This window comes from Thalia democratica, chromosome 4 (genome assembly GCF_965202585.1).
Source record: "Thalia democratica chromosome 4, ktThaDemo2.hap1.1, whole genome shotgun sequence".
Taxonomy (NCBI): domain Eukaryota; kingdom Metazoa; phylum Chordata; class Thaliacea; order Salpida; family Salpidae; genus Thalia; species Thalia democratica.
In genome coordinates, this window is record NC_139168.1 from 36,172,201 (window position 1) to 36,194,373 (window position 22,173).

At 26.4% G+C, this 22,173-nt stretch overlaps 1 protein-coding gene across 2 annotated transcripts; it reads right to left on the reverse strand.

Annotated features, from left to right (window-relative positions):
• Positions 1 to 9,636: 9,636 nt before the first annotated feature.
• LOC145834273 (uncharacterized) lies at positions 9,637 to 17,432 on the reverse strand. Of its 2 annotated transcripts, XM_082941660.1 has the most exons (14): positions 17,385 to 17,432; positions 16,147 to 16,294; positions 15,408 to 15,484; positions 14,577 to 14,654; positions 13,922 to 14,050; positions 13,302 to 13,494; positions 13,047 to 13,214; positions 12,856 to 12,894; positions 12,078 to 12,116; positions 10,922 to 10,975; positions 10,586 to 10,631; positions 10,238 to 10,434; positions 10,024 to 10,116; positions 9,637 to 9,928 (listed from the first exon to the last, which is right to left on the reverse strand). In XM_082941660.1, the coding sequence occupies exons 1-13, from the start codon at positions 17,400 to 17,402 to the stop codon at positions 10,040 to 10,042; spliced, it is 1,263 nt and encodes a 420-aa protein (XP_082797786.1). In that variant the 5' UTR covers positions 17,403 to 17,432; the 3' UTR covers positions 9,637 to 9,928; positions 10,024 to 10,039. The 2 variants fall into 2 exon arrangements, with proteins under 2 accessions (XP_082797786.1, XP_082797787.1); XM_082941661.1 differs by lacking the exons at positions 15,408 to 15,484; positions 17,385 to 17,432 and having other exon boundaries at positions 16,147 to 16,285.
• Between the last annotated feature and the right edge of the window lie 4,741 nt (positions 17,433 to 22,173).

The following is a 22,173-nucleotide window of genomic DNA, read 5'->3' on the forward strand; positions in this document are numbered from 1 at the left end:
ATTTTAATGGTGACGTAATTATTAAAAATTTGAACAATCTTGTGCTTTTAATCGCTATTAAAATTTAAAATCCCGCTCAAATGCTTTATATGAAAGCTTATAGTTAAAAAAAAATTTTACCTAAAAACAAAACAAGTTAAATTATGATACTAAGTTTGAATTTTTGGCAAAGTTTAAATTCTAGTTAAATTTAAAATCAAAGTACAACACTAATAAAAAAAAAATGGTATGTAGCTTTCTATTATCTTCTAGTTGATTTTCAAAGTAAACATTGCTAAAATAAGGTTAATAGTAATAAGTGGGCTTAAGTTAAGATGCATTTTAATCAAGCTAAATTTTATTGTGACTTGAATATTGTAAATTTAAGTAATTTTGTGCTTGTAAAGTTACGAAAATTTGAAAATTTTGCTTGAGTAATTAAGAAAAAAAAAAAACTTTTAACTTAAAGAAAATTATAGTTACAAAAATTAAAAAGCATGCACAAAACCTGTATTACGAGTAATTTAAGTTTTGAAGTGGAGTTTTCGGAAGTACGGGCAGAAATAAAAGAGTTCGTACCGTTTATTTAGATTATCCCTTCTGTCTGCTCTAGCGATCGCGACCTTTTCTAATATGCAAGTACTGCAAATGCTTTGTGGGTTTTTTGCTTTGCCAATATGGTGGATAATTTCCCAATCTATTTTGTATTCTACGTTCTTATTTTTAAGCTTCCATATATACTTCGATATTTCTGTTCCGTTCTCTTTATAGTTTTTAAAGTCACTAATATGGTTGTACCATCTTTTTTTGGAAGTTCCACCCGTTGGACCCAAATAGTTTTTTGTTTCGTTTTCCGATTTGATTGTCGCTTCATATACCACATTTTGAACTAAGCATTTATTCTTAAGGGGACATTTGTTTTTTGTTCGGCAGTTGCAAAGTGTTTCATTTGGATCATCGTTTCTTGTTTTTAAGTATTTTCGATTGTGTTTTTTGATTAGTTTCTTAATATTGCTCATGCAGCTATATGAAATTTTACAATTATTTATGTTTATTATTTTGTTTAACTTGTGGTCTTCTTTGAAATGTTTATCTGTTAGTTGCAGAAAATAAATTTTTGAAAGAATAAATATAAATACTGTATGTTAGATTATTTTTAACAATTGTTGATTCTTTATCCTAGCTTCATTTTAGATATTTTTACATAATTTTATTTATTAAGTATCTACTACTAATTTCAAGCATGGTACAGCTATAAAATCTTTAAAATAATTACTATCATAGTTAGTATACTTTCTGCATTCTAATTACATTTTTAAGATCGACATCAAACGTTTATTGAAAGAGCTTACATTTTAGAAGGTTTTTTTTTGTTTAAGTTTAAAAATCATGATTAATTTAGCAATGTAAAACTCGTTTTTTTTAAATGAGGGTTTCCCTAAATTGGCCTTCGTTATGGTAAAAAAGCATCAGACTTATTTTTCCATCCACAAAGATAAACGTTTTTTGAAGGTCAAGCAAGCGATTTGTCATCACTTGTATTTCTATATCCTCCGTTAACATAAATCTAACCAAAATATTGAATGAAAAAATACTATCTATTTAAATGAAAAAAAAATCCCGTGGTGAAACGCCATTTTCAAACACTCACAAGGTTAAAATCTCAACACTAAAAACCACCAAGTGTGGGAAAATCATGAAGCTCAAATCTCCAAGAAAGTATCTGCCGACGCTACAAAAAAAAACACATCAACAATCCAATCATGTGATCACTGCCACCAGTCTGAACTGACAATCAGCTGTTGCAAACTTAAATAAACCAATTTAAGTTCTATAAAAAAATTAGAAAAAAAAAATCAGTTGAGAAATTTTGAAGTCATAAGTTGCAAAGGGAGATCCGTGAGTAATAGAGGGGACATGAGGCCGTAATATGAAACTTACACTAAATATTCTGGAGTTAATGATGAAGAGCAAAAAAAAGGTAGTTTTGAAACTTATACTAGATGTTATGGGAAATTTAGGGGGAGATAAGCTGTAAAAGGGGAAGTCGCAAAGCTTTAATATGAAACTTACACTAAAATTCTGGAGTTAATGATGAAGAGAGAAAAAATTTTAGGCGTGTTTAAGGGTAGTTTTTTGAGAAATCTTGTCGGAGGGGCAATAGCTTTTTTGTTTCTTTAAACGGGGCCTTATCAAAAAAAAATAGGGAAACCCTGGTCTAAACAAAGTGTTTTTAATTTAGATCACAACAAACTTTTATTTCAGTTGGTGTTTAAAGTACTTTTTTTTTAGCAATATGTATTTAAAGATGACTCTTTGATTGTAACAAATACATTTTTTATTGTACTAAATAAATAGCTGTTAGTTCTATACGTAAAATTTTTTAAAGTAATAAATTTTTGTTGGGTAGGTTTCAAACATGCACAAATGGACACTTTTGCACGGAGGGTCACTTTTGCTAAAAGACAATTTTGTTAAGGTTGAAAGTTGTTTTTTTTATAAATTATTTTTTTTACTATCACTGTTACTTTACCTATAACCCCTTAACTTTGTAGGACACTTATGCAAAATCTTATTTTGCCTTGTGTCCAAATTTTGATAAATTAAAGAAATTAATGTTAATCACTTGATATTATATTTTTCCTTTAAAAAAACAACAAATAAATATAGTAAAACTAATTCCAAAAAATACTATTTTTCACAAACAAAATAAGTGCTAGTTAAAATGATTTTTGTCTTTGATTTCTTGATTGAACTGGAAATAGCTTGTTTATGGGTGTGGCTAAGGGAAAATGAGAGAATTAAATGATAGATCAAGTGATCTACAGTCCAAAGTCTAGGAAAATGAGAGAATCAAATGAGAGATCGCGTGATTATTGGAAATTCTAGAAAAAGAATCGAAAAACTATAAATACACCCAATCAGAGCGTGAAGCAGGTCATTTACCTCGAAACAAGCACGAAGCGACACTCTGCTGCTCGCAAATTTGAGCGTTAGCCGCCATCTTGGAAAAGCTAGCTAATCTTTGGAAAAACCTTCTCTTGGCGCTCTGAACATAAGTCGCCATCCTGGAAAAGCTAGATGACACCCGAGAAAACCTTCTTATTCAACAACGTCGACGGGGCGAACAACTCGATTTGAGTTGTTAACGTGCCATACTCATAAGCCTACGCATACTGTAGCAGACAACGTCTTTGGATCAATTTGAACACTGAATTCCACGATTGAGTCCTCAGCTTTCAAGGAAACAAACTTGAACATTTATCTTATCGAGCAAGCCCACACAGACTGTGGCGTCAACCTTAGCTACACTTCTACGAACAAGTTGTTTTCGTACTTTTAAATAATTCTGTCGTAATATTTATACATAATTATATTATCGTATCTACTTACTATTGTACTTGTATTGTAATATTTATACATATTTATATCATCGTGTCTATTTATATTGTATTTTATCGCCACGCTCCGATTACGGAAAGGAAACGAAAGAAGATCAAGCCACGTTCATCAAGATTCTGTAAACGAGACGGACTAACGTCGAGTGCCAGAAGCTGAGTGACCGGAGACCAGTGACACGTCAAGGAGGGAATCCAGAGCACGTTTTCCTTCTAATTGTTAACTTTAAGTGTTTAGACTTATTGTGAGCTGTCATTGCGTTTATTTGTACATAATAAAACAACATTACTTAGTTTTATTATATTTGGTTATATAGATTATATAGTTATGTCCTTAAAACCCCTAAAAAAGGCATTAGTCTTGAAAGTGCCACGCACACATTCGTGCACCGAAATGAGTTGTTTCGAGACTACTGCTAACCTGGAATCTGATGAGATTGTCGAGCCTGAGACCGAGGCAATTTCGAAGGAAACCAGTGAGGCTCCAAGTCCGGGTAACAATAAGTTTAAGCCTTTTTTTTTTTTTATAACAATTTTTTTTTTGTTTTAAAAAATATATATATATTTTACTATCATGCAAAAAAGACCCGTTATAAAAATAAACATTTCGTGCAAAATGTCTTAATGCATATTTGACCCGTCCCAAGTTTTGTTTTTTTAGCACCTAAATAACTTAAAAAGTAATTAAACTTTTTAACACATTAGTTTAAAGCACTTAATAATTTGCAACTAAATGATTTCATACAAGTTAAAAAAACAGATAGTCTTGACACAGTTGTTATTCTAATATTACTAATAGTATTCAATAAGATACTAAAACGTACCGCAAAAATAAGAAGCTCAATTAGCTCACTAGAATAGATAAACTATTCAAGATATAAAACTAAGCGTTTGTTAACAAAATATCCTAGCGAAACAAGTTCACTGGAATATATAATAATCACAAATTATACAGTATCCTTCTTTTATTACACTGCATATGTTTTTGTGTGTTAAACGAGTCAACACACTTCAACTGAGCTCTGTAAAAAAATAAATACTGTAAGGAAATAATAGAAGCTAAAGTAGGTATAATACATGAGTCCATTAAAAATAAAAATAATTGCTACAGGTTTTTATAGGTTAATAATAGATAGAATTGTTAAATCCGACTGTTATAAAACTATAAAATACTTATAATTATTAAGTCTTAATTTAATAAACTAAAAGTAAAAATACAAAATTAGATAACAAATCATAATATAAACTACTTACATGAAAACGAAGGAAGAACTAATTCTTTAATATTGTATTTTTACTTTAATTTATTTAATCTAGACTTAATAATTATAAATATTATATAGTTTTATAACAGTCGGATTTAAAATTAAGTATTCTATCTATTATTAACTTATAAAAACCTAAAGCAATTATTTTTAATGGACACATGTATATACCTACTTTAGCTTCTATTCTTTCCTTACAGTATTTATTTTTTTACAGAGCTCAGTTCAAGTGTGTTGACTCGTTTAACACACAGAAACATATGTCAGTGTAATAAAAGAAGGATACTGTATAATTTTTTATTATTAGAATACATAAATAAATTTAAAGTTAAGAAGTTGAGGTATTGCAAAATAAAGTGTTAATATATCTAATTGTTGGTTAAAACTTGAAAACAAAATAAATTCTAAGCTTAAAACAAAAACTTTGAAAGTTAATAAACATTTTTTAAATTTGTAGACAGTTTTAGTAGATGTTAAATGTTGGTTAACACTTAATTGAAGTTCAAGCTTTAAGTTAAAGACAACAAACGAAAAATAAAAATTTATTAACTAATACTTTTTAAGTTTGTGGGTAATATAAATAAATATTAAGTATTTGCTAAAATCTAAACACAAAAACAAGTATAAATATACATAACACAAAATAAAAAAGCTAGGCAGCTTAAAAATTAAAAGCTAAAGTTTTTAAATGAAAAAACTTAATTGTCACCATGATAAATTTAATGCTTGTGCATTAGAAGTATTAAAGTATTTTTAAATATAAAACAGTACTAAACATTTTTATTTAAATTTTAGTTTAAATAAATGTTTAAATTTCATTATGGTTATTTTCGTGGTTGAGTAGTAGTTAAAAAAATGGTCAGTTTTTAATGAACTACAAGAATGAAAATTTTAATAACTAAAATAAACAAGTATCAAAACTAAAGTGTTATGTTATTATAAAGTTTTTAAATTTTCATTTGCTATATATTTACAATAAACAAAAATTATTTTAAATAACCTTATATTTTAAAACAAATAAGTTTAGTACAATATAAATAACTAACAATAAAGATTTTTGAAGTAAAATTGCAGCTTCTTATGTTAAATAGTTACTTTCATTAGAACGTTAAACTAAAAATGTTAGGCGAAATAGCGACAGGATTCCTTTTAAATAGTTATTTTTATGTTTTATATGTCATCCTAAGTAACTTTTGACATAAAACTTTTTTACAGCTGGTCGCAAGGTGTACACACAACTAATTTAATTTTTTTACTAAAGTTTTCTAAATTCTAAGTTTAAATTCAAATTAAGAACAAACAAATCTACTAACGTGTGAAAAGGTTTTGATTACACAATATTTTCAATAAATAATTTAAACTTCATTATTTGTATAATTTATCTTTTTATCAAAGATAGAAAAGGACCAAGAAAATTAGTCTAAAAGCTGCCCTTGGTTACAGCGGTTCAAGTTAAGTGAAAATAGCTACTTTAAAAGAAAAAATCTTTCGCAGACCAAGTTATGATAATTTTTTTTTTCTAATCAAAAATAAGTACAGCTATAGATAAAATTTGTAATAAAATAAACAAAAGTAAGCAACAGTTTACTAACAATTAAAAACTAAAGTATATTTTTAAAGTTTTATTATAAAAAGCTTGGTTTTGAATTCTACTGGTTCAGTTATTATTTTGAAAATAGCAAGTCGCAAGCTTAAAATTATTGCTTGGCTTGCTAAAATTATTTACCCCGCAATTTTCTGACCCTTGGATTGCACATTACAAAGTAGCCTTGCCTTTAAAAGTTCTTGCAACAACAAGTCCAAGTAATATTTTTTTAAATAATGTTCAACGATAGTTACTCACATGTTGTCTATAGTTGTAAAAATATGTCAGCCAACTAAGAATATGTTATATATCTAAGTCAACTATAAAAAACATTAATTTTATAAAACATTTATCTTTTTAAAATTTATGAAAGTATATTTTAAAAGTTTTGTCTACAAAATTTATTTAGAAATTTAATGGAAGACTTTTTTATGTTTTTGCAAGAATGATAATTTTTTTCTTTCTCCATATACGGTAAACCTTCAAAGCTTGTGATAAAATTCAAATCGATTTCACAAATCTTTATTATTGAGCTTAATAAAAGCTTTAAAAATAAATTAGTTAACGGATAGAAAAAAAATTGGAGCAATTTAAGCGAAAGCGTATTTCATAAAGGATTTTATAAGTGATAATAAAGGGTGATATTTACAAATCGTCAGACTACCTTCAAACTTATTTTTTTCATATTGTATAAACATTTGTTTTCAATATTTAAATGAATAAAACCATGGTTTAAGTTCTGTTGAATACGGGCCAACTATGATTACATATTAGAACATAAATCACAAGGACAGTTTTATAATAAAATTCAGCTCGAAGTATGAATAAATAACTTAATTAGTTGAAACTTACTAAAACATTAAAGCTAAAAACAGTTAACTCTGTAAATCCTATAAAAACATTTTTTGTGTTTTATTTTAAAATCTTTTTTAGCAATAAATACTTAAGTTACGTTAGAATAATGACTAATTATGACTATAGTGTTGTTTTCAGCAACAATACAGAGCAATGTTATAAAACGGAGGCCTTCTCTAGGCAATACGCAAGTTCTAAAAAAAAGTCTATTAGAAGTCCCTGTATAGTTCTTTTATCAACACTCGGTTTCTTGTGGAGTTTATAAGAAATTAGCTGCTTGAAATGCTAAAAGTATCGTATTTTCACAAAAAAATTAATAGTTAATGTTAGAGATGGTCTACGTATAGTTCGCCGAGCAGAAATGTCTGGACAAGCATGTATTTATAGATGAAAATTTATTAAAAAGAAAATTGTGCTTTTTATATAGCATATATTTTGAAATAAGCAACAAATTTCATATATTTAATTGTATTTAGCGCAAATAGGTGCCATTTTTGATGACCGTATAGCCACAACTTACTTCATTTTCAGAGCTGACACACTCTTAGAAAAATTTTTTGTTCTGTATATTGCATTTAATTTGTTAAGAATATACAGTGAGCCAGAATTGCGCTGTAATCGACGTAGGCTCATACAACCTAAGAAACTTATATAAATATACCTTAATCTTGTCTAATTTGTAATTTATAAGATACTTAAATTACAGACACCCCTCGCGAATCTACGCAAGTTGTGTTCACATCAAAAGTGCGTTGCCAAACGAGAGAACGTAAATTAACGAGAGGTAGCAAATGTACCTACTATATTGGCTATATTCTAATAATGAATTTGATTAATTATAATATGGTGACTTTACCCTTTTTTGTTTACAAAAATAGTTTTTATTAAAATTGTACATATAAGTGACGGCTTTTTAACAAAATATTTTTATGTCTATACAAAGTTTTTTTCTACTTTTTTCCTTGCCCATCTAAGATGTAACTTGTCTTGCATGGTGTCAGAGAAGGATCTTTCTCTAATGTCATGCACGACAAATTTGTTGTTAGGTGGGCAAGGAACAAAATAGCTAAAAATAAGATATTTATTGAATTAAAATGAAACTTTATGCCATAAATATTGTAAGAAATTGAACATTGTTTGATTAAACTTTAGAGGTAAAATGGGGGCTAAGACACCTAAAACTTTAAGAGCCAAGCCATGCTGTTCAATAGTTTCTTTAAGGAAGGTACAAGCTAAAATTGTTTGATATTAACCTTTTAAGTAATAAATTATTTTCTTTTATGTTTAAAAAACTTAAATCAAAAAATTAAATTGTTAATTAAATACATACATTAAATTTATAATATTAAAGATTTTTCAAATTACTTTGCTTGTAGTTTTTGAGAATTCTAAAATTAGAAACTAAACGAGAGGTAACTGTATTAAAAAGTTATTTTAGGCTAAGGTACACTACAAATAGTAAAACTAACCTTTTTTTCGTTTAAATTTTGTTGTTGTAAAGTTTTAATTTCTTTATATTTATAAATCCTATTACGAAATTTTTTTCTAAATATTGCAAGTAAAAGTTTCCTAAGCACTTGAGTTATTTATCTCGATATCGTAGGAGATAAATTTTAAAAAAATATTCGTCGATTTAGTTTTATTCTCTCATAAGGAACTTATTTCACTCTTCGACTATTACCGGGTCTAACTAATAAATTATTATGAGCTTCAAAAATCTGTAAATTGCAACTTAATTAAAACTCTACATAATAAAATCAAGTTGTAGAAAGTGATTTATACACTCTCCTATGCCCTTATTTAATTAAAGATAAATCTTAGCTCTTTATAAACGTATTTTCAATAAAAATAAATACTATATTTAGCTGGCTAAGTATGGAATAAGCGAATGAAAATTTGGGTATGAAACAAATAGCTAACAACATACAAGTTCAAAATATTACAACCCTCGCGAAAAGTGCCCAATTAAAAGCTTATTTCATTACAATGTCGTTTCAAACTGGTTTCTTCAAACTTTTTTTGAACTATTCTTTAAAATAACGCGGTTTGTTGAACCCAACCTTATTTTAAACTTTTATTTTGTTAAATCTAACTAGCTAATCAAGTTTCCAAGTCCTATTATAAAAGTAAAAATTAAGTTTTAAATATTTGAAAAGATCTTAATGGACTTTCTTGATTTTCTAGTTGATGAAATATTAGTTTTTTTTAGGACTGTCTTTAAGTCATCTTTTAGAGAACGTCATCGTTAATTGCGCTTATCTATCTTTCAAACATTTAGTTTCTTCATTTAAATTCCATCATATTGTTGTATTTATTGAAAACCAACTAGCTTTTCTCAACTAAACAAGAATAAAAACTTTCAACTGAACTAATTTTTAATGAACAAGGAAACGAAATCTCAATCTGAACTACAAATAAAACGAACAAAATTAACACTGAGCTCTAGCTTTGTCTACCTGAACTGTCTAAGCTCCAAAAATATTAATATCACAACAATTTTGGTTTTCTATTCATTTAGTTGTTATATATAAACATACTTACGAAACAATGATCGAAATAAATTTTAATTTTAAAAAATTACGCTATAAGTAAATAAGCTCAATTAGCCTAGAACTTGTAGAAATACACACATGGTTAGCAGAAGAAAAAACTGTTGTTAATTCTAAATGTTCAAAACTGTTGTATACATATAAAAAAATGGTTGAGCTTCAAAAACCAATTAACTAAAGTAGACATGATGACGTTAAAACTTTGAGACGATATAAAAATAAATAAAATTTCAAGTTAGTTGCTAAAAGTTTGTCTTCATTGTTCCGTGTCAACTATTTCATGTTCGTTGAAGTGTCCTAAAATTTTTTATTAAATTATTAAACCACCTGTAACAAAAATTAAATAGCAAGGGTGGAGTGAAAATATTTCATTACAAACAATAATATTATACCTGATAAGTTGAGCTCTTAATAATATCTGGACAATTGATGCGGTTTTTCCTTGGGTGGAGAGTATTTGGAGGCTCCTGGAGACTTGGGCCTCTCTGTTATTTATAACTAGGTTACCTTACAACTAATTAGAAAAAAAAAACAATTAAAAAAATTTTAATTATTAAGAAAAAAAAACCTTATATAGATGACTTTATAAATAATGTTAACACTAACCGTATGGAGCAGCAGACCTGGCGGCGTGCTTGCCCAACTTAGCCGCTCCAAACGAGCTTTCTTCGTGTTTGTACGCATCAACGTACGCGCCAGGTTTCGATCCCTTGTAGTAGTCGTCGGCTGCATAGCGACTTTCAGTCGGGGGTGTTCCCCTGCTCATCGGGGGCGGGCTTCTTCTGTAATGCGACGGAGGGCTCCTAAAATAACGCCTTTGAATAAACAAAATAGTTCGTATGAAAAAAAATCAGTTTTGTGTAGTACTTTTTAGCAATTAAGTAAATAAAAAACATGTAATTGGTAAAAAATGATATAATAAATGTTAGGTGAAATGTTTTAAGTATTTTTTACCTTGGTGGCGGGTAAGCCCTAGCTTCTCTTTCATGAGGTCTTCTCTCTGCAGAAAAGATTTTTTTTTATACATGCTTTTAATTGTATATTTTTACAATCTATAGATTTTCAAAGATACCAATTTGTTTCAAAATAACCCTTTTTTAATTTAAATATGAAAAAATATTCATATCCAACACTTTTTTAACTAAATAAACAGTTCAAACTATTTTATACCATAAATCAGGTATTTTTAATTCCTTTTATCAGGTGTAAGTAAATATCAGTTACCATTATGATGTATTTCTTTAAATTACTTAAAGTTTTTAATCAGATAGTGTAGTTATAAAAGCTTACCATCATAAGCAGGTCTTTCATATGCGTACCTATCATAAGGGGGGCGTTCGTATGCTGGAAGTATTTTATAAAATTAGAAATCATTATTTAACTATAAAAAATTTAACATAACTTTATTTAACGGTTCAATTATGTAAAACATTAAAATTAGCTAGCTATTTTAAAATGGTTTAACATCTATTCAGTTATAAAAATAAAAAAACAAACTACATCTCACAAAAAAAAAAAATCTCACATCTATGCTTTAAATTAGGCGAAGTGTCCGGCGAGCTTGTATACACTAAATAATCGTCTAAACTGCAGGAATCTGCATCCATGTATTTATGTTGCCTTATAAATCTTAATCTGTCCGCTTCTATGCAATAAAACGAGTCGTCTGAGGTCTGACTGTTACTAACTGACGACTTGAAGCGGCAATATTCGTTATCTGTGCATCGTCTAAATACTAAAATTAACCAACAAATTGATGCATGTATCAACAAATAACTGTGGACTGTTAAAACCTCAGCCATTATTCAAAATAACTAAGACAAAAACTGTATACTCTGAGTAGAAAATTATAATATAATTTTATTTTGCAATAAAACAATCTAAAATGTTTATCTCATATCTAATAAATTTACTCTATAAAGAGAAGCTAGTACTTTATGAAACAAAAACAAAAACTTGGTTTTTAATTAAATAAAACATCATATAAAACCTTTAATTCGCCATTGAACAACTCACTTAGTAATTAGAATCAACTAAAAATTAAATAATAAATACTTGCAGACTGACATTAATAAAAACATATATTTGCTTTTAAAAACTGTTTAATACTTTCATAAAGTAAGTTTTTGAAATTTAAAAAATTTTCTGATATAAAAATAAAACTCGAATATTAAAACAGAACTTTTAAATTTTAATATTCTTTCTAATAAAGTATACTACAAACGAACTTTTCAATCTAATTTCATGATATAAAAACTAAGCAGGCTCAGTAAGAATCATGAAATTTAAAATAACTCCTTTAAAAATAAAAACCTTTGAATTTATTTATTTTGAAAGGTTTATATATTTCTTAAAAGATTTACTCTATATTTATTTTTTTCCAACATCCTTATTCAAAATTTCATAGTTAGCTAGAAAAAGTTATGTAAGTAATTTAAATTCATACCTTCACGCCTGTAGTAATCAGTTGGTGGTCTGTAATCAGCTGTGAACATAAAACAAATTTAAGAACAATTTACAAAACTATTTAGATTACCTTTATATTTTTTTAAAGTTGCACTGAAAAATTACTTCATAAAAATGTTTTACTGCAAAATAAAAATTACTTAGTTTTACATTAACTTCAACTGCATCTAATTATTAAAAATTTCAAAGATTGTTTCTATAATTAACATTTATAAAAAATAATAAGCACAAATTAACACAAATTTAAGTAGCTGCCATAAGATTAGTTTTAAATATTTTTTAAACTGTCAATTTAGTTTTTTTTACAAATTTGTCTTATTATACATATAATATTATGCTATTTACTGAGCTTTTTAAATAACCTTTTAATTTAAAAGAAAAAATAAACTACATTATATTTTAAGGAAAAACTGTTTTTATTTCAAGCTCCTGTGCTTACAAGGAGAAAAAAACATTATCATTGTTGATTAATTTATATTCAGATACTTTTACAAAATTCGCCTAAAATATCGACTATTATTTCATATTTGGTCTAGTAACCTTAAAGATTCATGACTAGAATACAGCTAATATTTAAAAAACGTGCTTGATATCATTTTATTGTCATGCCTTACTATATTAAAAAAACTTGATTTTGCAAAAAATAAAAAATAATAAAGTACATAATGTAAAACAATAAACATTTTAAAAATCTATATAAATTTATTATATTAAATCATTAATAATGCAAAAAATAAAAAATAATAATTGAAACTAACCATATCTTGGATGATCACGATAGTAGTCCCTGTAGCGATCTAAAAATATAAATACTTATATTTAATATGAATACTTCAGTTGTTGTAAAAAATTAAGGCACAAAAAAGTAAATAATAACTATTTAGTCAAGAAATATGTTTATTTTTTACTTCACGTTTTTAATTTTTTTAAACACTTAACAAAAACAAACCATAATCTGAAGGATGTGAGGGGTAGCGGGACTCGTAAGGCGGTCTCCTCTCGTCTGCGTACCTCGGCGGAGGTTCATACCTGGAAGGAGGCGCGTACCTGTCGTAAGCGGACCTTGAAGGAGGCGCATACCTATCGTAGTCTCTGGGAGGTGGCGACCTTCTGTACTCTGCAGAAAGAATTTTTTAAATAAAGATGTGAAAGAGTTCTTAGCACTTTATTAATTGTCAAAAACTTTTTTATTAAACATGCTTACCGCGATCGCGGTCTCTCCTGTCGTCAGCCTTGAACTTTTTGATGTCGGTCTTCGGAATCGCCTTCTTCACTTCGCAACTGTGCCCGTTGATGGTGTGCGTTTTGAGCGTGACGATCTTGTCCACGACGTCGTGATCCAGAAAAGATACAAAGGCGAAACCGCGCTTCTTCTGAGTGTCGCGGTCCACCAACACCTGAGTTTTTATTGAGAAAATAATTAAGCATACTTAAACTTGGTTATAACCATGATTTATTTTGTACCATTGAAAGCTTGTTCATTATGAAGTTTTTGTAATTTTAATTTCTTAAATCTAAACACAACATTTTAAAGTTAGCAATTTTAAATGCAATAATAGATAATACGGATATTACACTTATTCAAAGATCATTAGAAGTTTATGTAGCAAATATTTAAAATAGGTTTTGATAGAGTTGAATTTGTACTTAATACCATAAAACTACAAAATTACTTTAAACTAATAAATTTATTTAAGATATAAGTATATATTTTTACTAGCTTTTACCTACTTATTTTTCGTTAGTAAGAAGAATTAACAACTGAATTTTTTTATAAAATAATAATCAAAAAATTACAAGAACTCCAGCTTTTTTATGACCTACCTCAATGCTTTCAATTTCTCCAAACTTTTTGAAAACTTCTCTGATATGCTCTTCTTCAGTATCTTCTTTTATGCCACCAACGAAAATTTTCTTTACTTGTGAAAGTGCGCCGTTGTTCTTTTCAGTTTCCTAAAAAAAAAATTAAGGTAAATCTCTGTATAAAGCTGTTAGGTCTATTTATAGTAAAACTATATGAAATTAAAATAAATAAATTTTAGTTTTTTTAAAATATGCCTTAAACAAGAATTTATATTAATATTAAGGGTTGCCACTGGTTTTTGACAAATTTCCTCCAGATGTACACGTTTTTGGATCTATTTTCAGTTTAAAATTTAGTTAATAGTAAAAAAGCTGTGTTAAATAGCATAACAATATTGAAAAGATACCGTAAAGCTACTTTACATGTATTTAAAATTTTTGACAAATATTTGATGATGACAAATTTTTTATCTATATCATAAAATTTTCGTGTTGAATCAAAATTTTACTACTTAACATGTAAAAATTGTTTATAATTCTAGGTTTTTCCAAATTTTTTTAGCCTAAATTTTCAAATTCCAGGTTTTTCCAGAATTCCAGGTTTTGTGGCAACCCTTATTAACAATTTAAACTCAGTTTATTCTATATTACTGATACAAATATAAATTTTACAGACTTCTTTTGACACTGCACGTTTAGGTGAAATAGTTCTTCCATCAAGAGTATGAGGTCTTTTTTCCATAACTTCGTCAACCTATCATTTATCTTATCATTTAATAACTGTATCAACAAAACACAATATATACACATAAGAATTATAACTTTTTTCTTTGCTGAACTGAAGTTTTCATTACACTAAGTGAATGATCAATTAAAACTACATTTGCATTTCAACTATAAAATTTAGTTATACTTGAACTAACTTGTCTATATTTAATTTGTACTATCTTTATTTTTTTAAATCTACTAGGATTATCTTATCCTTAAATTTATATTTGTTTGTTTCACTGAAACATTTTTAAGAAGAAAACAAAATTATATAAAGTCAAAACTTAAGAATAGTAAACATATTGGCAATTTTAAGTTTAACTACATTAGTTTAATTTTTTTTTTTCAATAATAAGTAATTTACATAAACAGTAGTAAAACTTAAAAATATAACCTAAAATAATTAAGAAAAAAATTAAAAAAAGCTAAAATTATCAAATAATTGTAATTTATTATTAAAATACTAATTGAAAACAATCAAATTTAATTTTAAATTTAAAAAGTTATTGGAAGTTTATAATGTATAACATTGATTAATAAAAACAATAAATTTTAAATTTTCAAAGTTGTTTTGTTAGTTAGGAAATAAATTTTAGTGTTAAAACACTAAAAATAAAAGTTTTACATCTTTTCTATTCTAATTTGTTATTCTCTACAACTTTTAACTACTTTAATAATCTAGAACTTAACTATAGTAACTCATAAAATCTAAACTTGAAGACTTTCTTCTTTGACTAACCATTGAAATATGAGAATAAATTATGAAACCAAAACCTCTTGACTTTCCTGTTGCTTTGTCCGTCATGATAATGCTGTCTGTAAGTCATTTAGTTGAACTATCAACATCTAATAATTTTTAATCTATACTCTTTTCTTAACCATACTTAAGCTACAATTGTTAGTATTTAGTAACTTTCTTGTTGCTACTAAGCCTGTTTCAAGCTCATTTCTGATAAATTTCAAACTGTTGCTAAAATTGCTTGTTTGAAAATAAAAGTTACATAGTTTAAAATAGTTTTATTGCTTAATGCAGCAAAAAAATAGTTTTCAATATTAACAGAAAGTTATAATAATACAACATATTCTAATAAAACATTTAAGTATTTACTATATACATAACAATAACATACATAGTAAGATGTTTACTAAAAACTTTTTGATAAGAATATATATGTAAATATTTAACTTTTTTTTATATACATTAATTAATTTTAAAATATAATAAGATTATTTCTTACTGAATTAAATGTATATTTAACTTTGTTTTAAACATTGGTAAAATTCATTGTGTATAAAACATCTAACACAAAAAAAAAGTTAGTTTTCATAAGTTTAAAAAAGTATAAATTGAAAAGCTTATAAATTATCAAATAATTCACCTTGATACAAAAATAATTAATTTAAGCAATATTAGTTTTTTTGTTTTCTTAATGTACAAAATTTGAATTAAAAAATGCAATTAGTATGTTGTAAATTACCTGTTACATCACCAAACTTTGAAAAATAATGCCTAAAATCTTCATTGGTTGTATCAAAGTTCAATCCACCAATAAAAAGTTTGCGTTGTTGTTCAGGAACATCACTTTCTTCATTGTTAGTTTCCCTTGGTGTACCTGCTGCTGGTTTCTAATAGAAATTTAACTTTTGAGAAACAGATACTTAGAATCACCAGTGTTTTTAATTTTATAGTTCCTTTAAGAGGTTTTTATAACAGGGTAGCCACTGGTTTTTTGGCAAATTTTATCCAGGTTTTTAAAAAAATTTCAGGTTTTTGAAAGTACTTATTTTTCAGTCTATTTTTAGTTTCAAATTAAGTTTCAAGTAAAAACCTGTCTTAAATAGCATAACAACATTAAAAAGATTATGTTGATTACTCATTTAAGATTACTTTAAATGTGTTTTTTGATAAGAATTTTTGATTATGACAATATTTTTTTATCTATATGATATATTTTTGTGTCAAATCAACATTTTAAAAAACATGTAAAAATTGTCTAAAACTCCAGGTTTTTTATTGATTTTTGTTCAAAATTTGAGCTTATTCTTTTCTTTTTCTAAAATTCCAGGTTTTCTCAGGATTCCAGGTTTAGTGGCTACCCTGTATAAGTAATCCATTGATTTACAAAACTAGTAAGTTTTTCATAGTTGCATTTCATTGGCACATTTTTTTAATGTAAATTGGCCCGCAAGTCCCTAAAGGCTGCCCAACCACTGGATTAGTATAACAAGATTTCACATAAAAAAATATATAAAATATTTTTTTTAATAAAATAGTTTTGAATTTAATGAAACAAAATTTAGAATTTAACCCGCTGCTTACATTTTGCCTACCAGCTAGCTTTTGTTTTATAAAAAATTTATAAAAATAAGAAATTTTTAATATTAAGAACACCTAACGTTTAACCTAAATAAAATAATCTAAAGCAAGTAATTTATTTTGAATTCTGGTTGTATAAGATTTATAAAAATACTGCATATTTAACTTTATTTACATTAAAAGTTTTAAACAAAATAAATCATTTATTACAATTGGTCATTTTAGGTACAATATATTAACTTTATCAGCTACTAAAACTCCTATATTTAAAATAGCAATTTATTTACAAAATTTAAAGAAAACTAATTAATTGAAACCAAAAGGTATTTTAATTATAAACTCCTACATTTTAATATAAATTAATTCTACATGAAATAAAATAAAAATAAGAGAACTTACTTCGTCTTCAGGGCTCATATTGCTTAAAACTTAAATAGTAACTTATCTGAAAAAAAAGTGCATAAGTAAAGATGAAATTATATATACTTTATATTATGTAAAAATCTCATACAAAAGAAAACCTTTCTTGTGAAAAAATATTTAGAAATATTTTATACTAATACTAACTAACTGGTTTCAATTTTAAAAGTTAGCTTTTTTGAGCAAATATTTGAGCCAAAAAAAGCTTAAGTTTTTAATACTCATCCTTTCAGTTTATTTGTGTTTGACAAAAAATTATCTTTTGAAAACTAATATTCAATTACTTAGAAAAAAATACCATTAAAGTTTAAATAACTGAATTTAAAACTAATTTAAGTAAATTAAAATATTTCTTTTAATATACAAAACTGACTTAAGTCATTTAAATATATTACTGCTCTTTCAAGCGAAAAATTAACCAGCCTGGGTGGCAAAAAAATAACTAACAAATCAGTTATGTGTTTAATTAAAAATACTTATGAGCGATGCAGAAAGAAAAAACAAACTAAAAAAAAAAATTTTTAATTTTATCAGGGAAAAATAGCGTTTTATTGAAATACTGCAATCAAAAGAAACACTGGGAAGTGGGAATCTTGATTTCTAGCTAATTTGGCAATTTTTATATTAATGCCATAAATTAAATTTGTTTAAAATAAAATTTAGAATAGTTTTAAATTCTATTAACTAGCTGTATTAGCTAATTCTGTTTAGTTTTTAAGATTTAATTCTTTAAACAATATGTAAATCTAGTGGATATTATCCACAATACAGGGTAAGAGAACTTGTAATTATTATAAAATACAAGCCCTAAGAATATTTTGGTTATACACAACTCAATATCCACAATTTTAGTTTTAAATTTTAGCTTTTAATAAATACACTTATACTCAAAAAGTTTTTAAAAACATTTTAATACATAGTGAAACTTGTATATCTGTAAACTGTTGAGCTTAACATAAATTCAAATTATGATAAACATAAATTTCAGGTTTAAAACAAAAACTACAATATTATTTCTCTGAGTAGTTAGGAGCTAGCCTCAAGGCTAAAAAAAATTATAAATAATAATCTTCAAGTCAATTAACATTAAGTTTTTTAAACAAAATTGGTAAGATAAAATAACAAAATATTAAAATTGGACCAACTAAATCTCATTCAAGATTTAAGAATATCTGTCTAGGTTTTCTTCTCATATTTTGAAAAATTTTAAATATTCTGAGTGTGTGGCAATTTTAACTTTATTCCTGACCCATAAACTATTATTTAGGTAAAGATAAAAAATACATAGTTTGATTGAGGTGTGTTAATAAGTCAATTATTTCAATGAGAAAATATTATGTTTTCATTTAAATATTTATTTTACTCTTCCCACTGCAATTGTATTTTCAACAGAACACATATTAGCAATGGAATTTTGACACATTAGTAGATATACCTTTATACATTTTCTACCTTATAAAAAAAGAAAAAATATATATACAATTAGGAATATACTTACCAACTGTATTCAAATTATTTATTTGAAGTCTTTTCAAAAGACCATCAATTTACAAGTCTCATAAATGGAAAAAACATTTTAATCAAAGCTTATAACAATATTAAAACTATAAATATATTTTTCATCTATTTTAAGTCCTAGTTAATAACAGAGAATAAATATTGGGTTGGTAATCTTGGTTAAAAATCCTCAATTCAAGTTGATACTAAATGTTTAAGTACAAAATTTAGTTCTAAATAATAAAAGACCATTTTGTTTAAAAATCTTTATTTGACCAGAGAATAAAAATCTAACATTTATTGGGCTTTACTCCTATGAACTAATTACCAGACTTGGAAAAATGTATTGTCTTTATTTCTAGAAAAGCTCCTACATTAGAGGAATACCAGCTATTTAGAAATTGAGTGAGCGTTCTTTTAACAGCAGTTACTATTGTAAAATTAAAGTTTTACCCTACTTTTCTACTTTTGAAACTTTTTGAAAAGCTTCTTTTTGTAATATTAGATTAACACTTAATGAATACTTGTTGCAAAAACTAATTTTATTATTATAACACAAAAAAAATTATCTTTGTCATGGTTAAGTGTTACTGTTGCTAAAATGTTATGTGTATTGTCACCAAACTATGGTGTTTCTTTCCTATGTAATACTTGCATTCCCTCCTAAAGCAGATGAGTCATTAAAACGATACACAACACACTCATCGGTAAAACACACCAAATAAAAGATCTAAATATAATTTAGTTGGTTGTCTTACACTTAAAAGATTGTACTTATATAATACATTATTATTAGAACTATAAAAAACAACAACAATCTATAACTTGCCAATTAAACTATTTACTTTTAATTAGAACAACATATCTCAATTTTTTTATTATAAATAAATAGTTTATTATACACAAGCTTTTAAAGTAAAAGACTCGGTTTAGATTTATTTTGAACGTGATTTTTTTTTGATAAAATTTCATAATATTCAGAAACGTTCACCTTAATCATTGTGTTAGGTATAATTTTTTTTTGCTAGTTTTACTTCCAGTGTGTTGTCTTTGTCTCGTCTACACAAAGGTTGCCAAAATTCCAGAAGTAATGAGCTCTAAAAGCAAGTTCAATTTTTTTTTATATTTAGATTTTTTTTTCCAATTAATCAATTAATTTTACGCATTCCTTCCTGGTACACACATTTATCGCTTCAGGTAGTACAAGTACAGTATAACTAAATTGCTTTTTGTGTATAACAGATACAATGTGCAGTAAATCTTCAGTCATCAGTCAGTATCTTCTTTTATACAAATGACAGTCCATTAAAATAACTTTTAGTACTTAATCAAAAAAGTTATGTTTTGTTTACTAGTAATGTTCTAAAAAAAAAAGTTTTTGGTTTAGCAAAATGATGAAATTCAGTTTAAATTCAAGTTAATTTTTTTTATTAAATTGTAACCTAACATAATATGTAGTATGTTGTCAGTAAGTTTACTATGTAGCATAGTTGTTAGATTTAATTTTTTCTGAAATCCAAACAGGTTAAAACAAATAACAGTTTACGATAGGCCCGCAACTCAAAATTTGAACAAAAAAGTTTTTTATTTGTTACTAAAAAGTCATAGATTCTAGCGGATTTAGAGCTTCAAACCAAACTAAAAATTTCCGTGTACAACGAAATTTATGCCACTTGGCGCAAGGCGATTTGATAATTATTTAATATTTAATTATAATTAGTTTACTTTAAATTTCTTTTAATTTAGGTTTAAAAAAAATTCTTAATTATCATTTTAGACTAACTATAAATTAGTTATATATTGTTTATTGAACGATCAAAAACGCTCAAACAGTTTTGTCCAAGGACCTGGTGAACAAAAAAACCTTTCGGTTATCGAGTCTTAAACCAGAACAGTTTAACGTCATGTCCAGGACTGTTAATAAATGACTTAATAATTTAAAAGGGTTCTAGTCCTAGAAAAGACGTTAAAAGGTATCCAAGTGGTGTGCGACTCAATAACCGAATTTTTTTTCGTGCTTCTGGTCCTACAACCAAATAATTTTATTTTTATTTTTCGTTAATTAAACATTATGTTAAAAAATTTTTAATTGAAAAAATCTAGATGTTTCCAGTTCTTTATTTTCAATAACATAAATTTAGTTTTATATATCTATCATGTATTAATAAAACGTTGCTAGGTGTGGGTTTGGGTGGTGTTATTGGGTTGGAGTCCTAATGTCCTACTGACGGCGATTATGTTTTTAATTGTTGAAGAAATGATTTAAGAAAATGATAAGAAAAATATTTTACTACGTTACTTTCGGTTAAATTGCAAGCTCTTAAACTAATAGTCCCTGGTTTTAAATCTTAAGTTAAAAATGTCGAATGTTTTTAAAAACATTATCAGCCATTTTATTTGATAAAATTTATTTGTTGCTCCTCCTTAAAAATATGGATGATCAAAATTCCATCAGTGAAGTAGAACTATATTATTCTTCCTTTTTAACATTTAAAAGAAATAAATCAAGTGAATAAGTCCTTATGGTATTACGTTTTCAATATTGTACAAGTCTAAGTTTCAATAGTTCTTATATAATAAAGAATATTAACTGTTATCAAAAACATTTAAAGTAACTTCACAGTATCTTTTTAGTAAGTTTATGATATCAAAAAATTAATAAACTCAAGTTTAGGTTTTTACTTGAAACAAAGGGATAACACACTTGCCTTTGTATATGCCTGTAATCAGACCACCTTGAATAAATTTCTCTTAAACAGGGTCACATCAAACCAAGAAAGACATTCAGGGGGCCATGAGCTGTAAAGGAGCCACAGGGGCCATGAGTTCATAGTTTTAAACTTACACTTAATATTCTCTAGTTGTTGATGAAGATCAAAAAGAAAAGGGTCTTAGGTGTTTTAAATGGTAGTTTTTTGAGTAAGTTTGGTAAAAGGGGGCCATTTAAAAAAAAAGTGTCAAAACCCTGCTCTAAAACCAGCTTTTAAACCAAGAACCCTGTAAAAGTCTAATATATTCAGGAATCTTACAATTTTAGAAAAAACACTTTAACTTGATCTAGATTTATGAAAAAAATCAATTTCAAATAATTTTTTTTGTACATGATGAAAGTTAGATAAAATGCAAAATATATATTATAATATCCAATATTTTTTTAACTATTATTTATAATTTTACTTAAAAAAATCTCATTTAAATTAGCATTACATAATATTTCATGTGTTTTTATACTATTCAAATCAGTTTTTTAATTTTGGGTTGCCACACACTC